The following is an 8,118-nucleotide window of genomic DNA, read 5'->3' as shown; positions in this document are numbered from 1 at the left end:
GTCTATGACAGTGGTCGGCAAACTGCAGCTCACGAACTACATGCGGCTCTTTGGCCCCTTGAGTGTGGCCACGAAGTTTCAATCGCACTGTACATGCACGCCTGCACGTGGTATTTTGTGGAAGAGCCACACTCAAGGGGCCAAAGATCCGCATGTGGCTCGCAGGCTGCAGTTTGCCAATCACTGTGCTTGGGCAAGAGAAACAAAGGAAAAAAGTTTTTAAAAATGGAACTACATCAAACTAAAAAGCTACTGCACAGCAAGAGAAACCATCATCTGAATGAAAAGAACCCACTGTATGGGAGAGCATATTTGGCAATAATACAGCTGATAAGGGGTTAATTTCCAAAATATATAAAGAACTCAACAAAAGGAAGACAATCCAATTAAATAATGGGCTAAGGACCTAAGTAGACACTTCTCCGAAGTGGACATACTGATGGACAAGAGACATGAAAAAATACTCAAAGTCATTGATCATCAGAGAGATACAAATTAAAATGACAAGTGCTGGTGAGGATGTGGAGAAAAGGGGACCCGTATGCACGGTTGGTGGAAATGCAGACTGGTACAGCCACTATGGAAAACAGTGGAGTTTCCTCAAAAAATCAAAAATGGAACTGCCACTTGACCCAGCAACCGCACTTCTAGGAAAACAGCCAAAGAAACCCATACACCAATCAGAAAGAATATATGCACCCCTATATTCATAGCAGCATTATTTCCAATACCTAAGATTTGGAAACAGTAGATGAATGGATAAAGCTATGGTACATTTACACAATGGAATACTATGCAGCTGTAAAAAAGAGGGATCTCTTACCCTTTGAAACAGCATGGATGGACTTGGAGAGTATTATGTTAAATGAAATAAGCCAGTCAGAGAAAGGCAAATATCACATGATCTCACTTATTGGTGGAAGCTAATGAACAAAATAAATTGACCAACAGAATAAGTCCATGGGGATGGAGCAGACTGACATAACTCAAAGGGGAGAGAGGGACAGGAAGAGATAAATCAAAGAACTTATATATTTACTAGAGGCCTAGTGCACGAAATTTGTGCACTGGAGGGCAGGGGGCGTCCCTCAGCCCAGCCTGCACCCTCTTGCAGTCCGGGACCCCTTGGGGGATATCCACCTGCCACCTTAGGCAGGAGAGGCTCCCGTCACTGCTGCTATGCTCACCAGCCATGAGCCCAGCTTCTGGCTGAGCAGCGCTCCCCCTGTGGGAGCGCACTTACCACCAGGGGACAGCTCCTGCGTTGAGGGTCTGCCCCCTGGTGGTCAGTGTGCATCATAGTGGCTGGTCGTTCCCCTGGTTTTTCAAAATGCTGACACGCCGAGCTCAAAAGATTCACCATCACTGATATAGGATATGCATAGCCCATGGACACAGTAGTGTAGTGAAGGCCTGGGGGAAGAAGTAGGGACTGGACAGAAGAGGGTAAAGGGGTTATGGGGGACATTTATAATACTGTCAACAATAAAAATATATAAGTGAAAAATTTTTTAAAAGATCTTGGTGTTAGCATCTAAATTTTGTCTTCTGTTTATCACAGCATCAGTGAGAACAGAAACTAAATGAATGTATCAATGCAGGATCCATGTATTTACATTTTTAATAGTAATAAGAATGAGTGTAGTGTGACTATAGTGTGCCAAAAAGAAGTCCCGTTCACCACCTCTGGCTCTTTATAGGTGCCACAGTCACCCTTTTGGTACCAAGGGAAAATCACATTATTTCCTTGTTTCGTAACCTTTTGTCCTTACAGAACACACCTTTGCCAAGAACCTCTACAGACCTCATTTAAGCATCTTCAGCATATTTACTCCTCGTATACTTCTTAACCTACTGGTAGTTTTTCATCCTTTTAAACTCTGTCTTCAACATAATCACTCTTGATTTCTTTTTTCTATACCTTAATCATTTTCAGAGTGGTCTCTGAAACTTTTTCTGTTTGTTAAAGACTTAAAGAGATAAGACCTAAGGGATCAGAAAGACTTTTGATAAAATGTTAGTATGCTAATCATGGTATGAGAAGAGCTAGATTTGTTCTTAGAGAAAAAATTACTTCGAATGACTTTCAAAACAAAGAACAGGCAAAATTGTTCCATTTAAGTTGAAGTTTGATCACATTAAAAAGTATGTTATAGTTTTCTTATTAATGGTTTATTTCATGGCAAGCTATAGGGTACTCTCTAATGCAGTGATGGCGAAACTTTTGAGCTCGGCGTGTCAGCATTTTGAAAAACCGTAACTCTGGTGCTGTGTCACATATAGAAATTTTTTGATATTTGCAACCATAGTAAAACAAAGACTTATATTTTTGATATTTATTTTATATATTTAAATGTCATTTAAAAAAGAAAAATCAACCAAAAAAATGAGTTCGCATGTCACCTCTGACACGCGTGTCATAGGTTTGCCATCACTGGTCTAGTGTCAGCAATAAGAAAAGGGAAAGAATTATCAATTATCACTTAAGAATGTTTTATCTGTTGTAAAAAAAAAATGCAGAAATCTCAAATATAATACTGGGTGAAAGAAGCCACATAAAAGAGAACATAATCTTTGGTTTCACTTACATAAAGGTCAAAACAGCAGAACTCAACTACAGTGTTAAAAGTTGGGGTAGAAGTTACCCAGGTGGGTTTTAGGCAGAGCCCATGCTTAAACGGGCAGGAAGAAACTCAGATGGTTTTGGTAAAATTATTTCATCTGGTTGCCAGTTACATCAATATATTCACTTTGTACTGTATACTTAGAGTTTTGTTTTTTAAAGAAGCTCTTCTCAAGGACAGGATACATAAAACCAGTCTGAGAAAGGGAAAAGATAGTGATTCTATTCCACTTTTAGCTTTTTCAAAAGTGTGCTGATGCTCAACGTTAACCTATGAAACAAAAACCTCAATGGAAGTGTTCCTTCATGTAAAGAAAGTCTTTATGCTCAATAGGAAAAAAAAATAATATGGTTAAAAATAGCATACCCTCTGGCCAAACTAAACTGACAGAGAGGATTATTTTAGCAGAAGATAAATTCTAGAAATAAGTGTGCAGAATTTGTAATTATAAATGCAGCTTTCCATATCCAACATAATATTAGAAGTCCTAGCTAGAGCAATTAGGCAGAAATAGAAATAAAAGGCATCCAAAATCAAAAAGGAAGGAATAATTTACAGATGATATATAGTTAACCCTTGAACAACACAGGTTCAAACTGTACCAGTCCACTTATACACAGATTTTCAGTTAACCCACACAGTTCAAATCGAATTAAAGGGCAACGGGTCATTGGGAATTGCATATGCAGAGGGCCAAATTAAGTTACATGTGGATTTTGACTGCTGGGAGTTGTCACCCCTAACCCCTTGTTGCTCAGGGGTCACCTGTATACTGGAAACCTTAAAAACATCACCAAAAAACTGTTAGAACTAATCTACAAATTCAGTAAAGTTGCAGGATGAAAACTCAATATATAAAAATCTGTTGCATTTCTATACACAAACTATCAGAAAGAGAAATTAAGAAAATAAGCCCATTTGCATCTTAAAGAGTAAAATACCTAGAGGTGAATTTAACCAACAAGATGACAGACTTATACATTGAAAACTGTAAGATGTTAATGGAAGAAATTAAAGAAACACCAACATATGGAAAGATAGTCCATACTCATGGGTTGGAAGAACTGATATTGTAAAAATGTGTGTACTATCTAAAGCAATCTACAGATTCCTGTAATCCCTACCAAAATTCCAGTGGTATTTTTCATAGAACTAGAACAATTATAAGATTTATGTGGAACCACAAAGACCCAGAATAGCCAAAGCGTCTTGAGAAAGAACAACAAAGCTGGAGGCTTTGTTGCAATCATGCTCCCTGATTGCAAACTATAATATAACTATAGTAATCCAAACAGTATGTACTGGCATAAAAACAGACACAACGATCAGTGGAACAGAATTGAGAGCCCAGAAATAAACCTACACATATATGGTCAATTATTTTATGAACAGAAGTCAAAAATATGCAATGGGGTAAAAAGACAGTCTCTTCAATAAATAATGTCAGGAAAACTGAGGTGTAAAGATCTGAAACACAAAACTCCTAAAAGAAAATATAGCTAGTAAGCTTTTGACCTCCGTCTTGGTGAGGAATTTTTGGATTTGACACCAAAAGCAAAGGCGACAAAAACAAGTGCAGTACTAACGCTTCTGCACAGCAAAGGAAACAACCAACAAGATGAAAAGGCAGAGACTTGAACAGATCTTTACCAATGTTCAAAACAGCATTCACAATAGCAAAAAGGTGGAAACAACCCAATATCAATCAACAGGTGAATGGATAAACAGAATGTTGTATATACATGCAGTTGAATATTATTTAACTTAAAAAGGGACAAAATTCTGATGCATGCTGCAAGTATGGATGACTCTTAAACATTGTGCTAAGTGAAATAAGCCAGATACAAAAGGACAAATATTGTGTGATTCCACTTATATTCTAGGTACTTATATATAGATATTTAGGATAGCCAAATCATAAACAAGACAGAACAGTGGTTTCCAAAAGTTAGGGGAGGAAGAAATCAGTATTTACTATTTAATGGTTATAGTAAAAGTTTCAGTTTGAGATCATGAAAAAGCTGTCTTAAATGTGTCCATTCTTCTTTGGAATTTAGTTGTTTGATACTTAGAAGAGGAAAGATTTTAATTGCTGACTTTTTTTTTTAAGGCCTTTATACGACGCTGTTTGGCATACCGAAAAGAAGATCGATTTGATGTGCACCAACTGGCAAATGACCCGTACCTTCTCCCACACATGAGAAGATCAAACTCTTCAGGAAACTTACACATGGCTGGGCTGACAGCATCCCCCACACCCCCTGCTTCAAGCATAATGACTTACTGACTTTCCTCCAAAATTGGCATGATACCTTTGAATTGCTTCCAGGTGCACACTTGAGTTTAAGAGCATTTGAGTGTTTTTTTGTTACTTTCTTTTTTACACAGGACACGATGGAGAACTGTTCGCAAGCTGAAGTTCTTTGTGGCGTCGTTTGTATGAGAAAGGATCATGGACAATGAATAAATGTACACTTCTGACTGTAAATAACCTTGGGACGTGAAGGGTGACTGCCTGTTGCACAGAAACGGGAATACCATGTTCAGACAGAAGAAAAATGATTTGTTTGGGGAAACACTGTAAATAGCGTTTATAATACTTAAATACATTTGGTTGTTACTAAAGAGTTCTAATATGAAGGGTAGTTTTTCATTATTTAAAAACATTTGGAAAAAATGAGAAGTATTTCTAACACAAGAACTATAGTGCCTGGATACATTCTTCAGCATTTGGCAGTTAATCTGCCGAAACCAAAGTAAGAACTGAATGACAGTGACAGTTGTGTTTTATAGATAGAATGTGAGAGTTAGAATCTTTGGACAAGGTTAGACTTTGTCATTTGCCTGTTCTGGCTTTTACCACATTGTACCTCGAAATCACATGTCCTTTTTTTTTTTTCCCACTGGTTATGTTAAAGGGAGAGCTATTATTCCTAGATACTTTACACCTTTGACAAAATGAGCTGCTCATTTTAAAATCAGTTGAATTCACTAAATTGTAATATTTCCAGTGTTTTCAACATGTTAGAAGTAACATATTTTTGTGTTGATACCAGGCCTTGTTCATTAAAACAAATGACAGTATATAACCAAATGCAGACCAGTTCTATGCAGGATAATGATAAATTCCCTTCTAGCTCTATTGTAAATTGTTGTACATATGTCATATTTCAATTACCAAGTTTCAGCAGCTTATTCTTGTACAAATGTTTAAAAATACGGCTTTTCTAATTGGATATTGTATTTTTTTTAAGTCTTGAAGGCGCTTTAATTGCTGCTAAATGATGTTGCTTCTTTGCTAAAAAAAAAAAAAAAAAATCGAATGACCTCCTTAAAAAGGTGCAAATTGACTGTACATCATAGAGGCATATTAAAAGCAGGCATTCATTAACAATCAAGGCATGTAAAATGATCCATGTTGGACATACAGAGTTCTCTAAATCAGTTTCTTGGGTTCTAGGGCTGTGGAGCACATAGATACTAGATTTATACATTGTTCATGGTTATTCTACATTTCTAGAAGGTTCTTTTCAGCAAGGTGGGATGATGGTCCCATAAACAAGTTTCTTGTGGTTTATACAGATTTGTTAAAATGTGAACATTTTCTAACTGCCTGGTATGGTAGAAGCCATTTTTCAGGATGTTGTATTTTACTCCTGTAAAAATTATTCCTTGTTATATTCATAATGCTGATACATGTAAGTTGTCCATGTTGCTGAAAAAGGAGGCTCTACTTACTTTACCACAGATTCTCCTTAATATTGTACAGTTAGACTGTGGCTGTTATTTCTGATGTTGCAAGCCATTTTGTTTTTCCATTGTACATACACACATTGTCTCTTTAAAATGCTGCTGAAATTGTAGAGAATGTAGCCAAACTGGTAATAAACAATGACAGTTAAAATGTAAAGACTATGAAAATTGCATTTAAGGGAGCTTTCAAGATTTAGAATATTGGCTCTGACTTGGCTCCTTAAGAATCAGCTGAATAAATTCTTTAAGTATACTTCAAGACAAGTATAAAGTGTTTCAAGCTGTTAAAGTGAACCTAATAACCATTATCAAGGTTAATTCTGGGTGGGTAACAGCACTATCAGGAGTGGCTAGGGGCTGTACCTGCTCCTCTGTAGATTAAGATAGAAATCCTATAAGAAATATTGACATGGTAATGAAATGTTAACATTGACTGAGTGCCTTAGGTGCTGCCCACAAATTTTTTCTATTTTGTTATTTTCATCATTCTGAATCATAAAGTACTATGTTCATATAGTAACTTATTTGAAGTTCTGAATTGAAGGAAAATGCCCATTTTTGTTTAAAATTTTGGTGAGATATTAAGTGGATGTATAAATCTAACATGAGGTCGATTTGAATAAGTAGTGTAGCCCAAGATCACTGCTTTACCATCATTTCCAAATGAATGAAAGTGGCTGATGGTCTCAAAATGCAGAAAAGGAGGGAAATGAGTCAACTTATAGACTGTCCCTTCCTCCAAAAGTTTACCCAAACAAATGCTGTAGATTTCAGATAATATGCCAGTAACCCAATACATACAAGATGGCTAATTGAGCCAAACTGAATACTGTTATCTTCACAAAGGAAATTGGTATCTATCACTAAGTGATTTCCATCACTCTGGCAATCTTCAGCTCTAATATTTTCTGAAGCTTAAACTGTTCTGGTTTCCTGAATTCACTCCTCAGAATTAAAGCGTGACTTATATTCCTAAGACAACAGCTAGGGCCTCTCCCTTAGCTATCTTATAAGCCTATTTCCTGTAAGAGTCAGCACTGTTGCAAGGTAAAATGCAGTTTTTGCAGATAATTTTAAAATCTTTTTCTGATATGAAGTAGTTTCAGTGTGTACACATTGCAAGGAAATAAGTGCAGAAACTACCCTAATAACTCATTAAATCAAGAATTGGGTAGATACTGGGTTGTCTTTTTTTAAAAATCTCTATTTTTGTCCATCCCCTTTAAAAAAAAAAAAAAAAGAACTCTCAGTTTAAATGGTACATAAAATGTGAACAAATACCTCATTACATGAAGCTAAAGTGGTGGAGAGTTTCAGTGAAAAATTTAAAGAGGATATTGTGCATTTTGCTATTCATTGTTACTTACTAAATATAATGTCATCAGATGTTACTATCTATTTAATTGTAATGCAGACTGTCCAGTCCTTTAGGTTGTTACTTTCAGAATTGAATTACATTGCTGTTTCATTTGTGTGTGAAAAAGCTTTATACCTTTAAATCACATTTGCAGGTCTTTCTCTAATCCCACCTAAATTTTAACATGTTATCTGATAAAATTTCCTCACAAATATACTAAAATTTAACGTTCTGAAGGCATTTCAAACGTGTCTTATCGGCTAGTTTATAACAGGTTATTAGGATTCTCGTTCCTGGGAACTCTACAACAGTTCTAGAATTTATATAATTTGTCAATTTCAATGTTCTTTCCTAGAACATACATCTCTACTTGCCTTTCCTTAA

The 8,118-nt window shown here is 36.2% G+C and overlaps 1 protein-coding gene and 1 long non-coding RNA gene across 3 annotated transcripts in view; one reads left to right on the top strand and one right to left on the bottom strand.

Moving 5' to 3' along the window:
• Positions 1 to 7,568, top strand: part of TLK1 (tousled like kinase 1) — a 108,604-nt gene extending 101,036 nt beyond the window's left edge. For both annotated transcript variants that reach the window (XM_006766551.2, XM_015565772.1), the window contains one exon: positions 4,735 to 7,568. In XM_006766551.2, the coding sequence (XP_006766614.1) occupies positions 4,735 to 4,911 (177 nt within the window). In that variant the 3' untranslated portion in view covers positions 4,912 to 7,568. The remainder of the gene's footprint in view (positions 1 to 4,734) is intronic.
• The window catches only part of LOC107183527, a 15,836-nt gene extending 8,127 nt beyond the window's left edge, over positions 1 to 7,709 (bottom strand). Inside the window, exons 1-2 of the long non-coding RNA XR_001514317.1 lie at positions 7,653 to 7,709; positions 2,855 to 2,860 (exon numbers count right to left, since the gene is read on the bottom strand). This is a non-coding gene — a long non-coding RNA (uncharacterized LOC107183527). The remainder of the gene's footprint in view (positions 1 to 2,854; positions 2,861 to 7,652) is intronic.
• Between the last annotated feature and the right edge of the window lie 409 nt (positions 7,710 to 8,118).

The sequence above is a fragment of the Myotis davidii genome, unplaced genomic scaffold, assembly GCF_000327345.1.
Source record: "Myotis davidii unplaced genomic scaffold, ASM32734v1 scaffold59, whole genome shotgun sequence".
Classification (NCBI taxonomy): Eukaryota; Metazoa; Chordata; class Mammalia; order Chiroptera; family Vespertilionidae; genus Myotis; species Myotis davidii.
The sequence above is the reverse complement of the archived record's forward strand: the minus strand, read 5'-3'. Positions and strand labels throughout refer to the sequence as shown.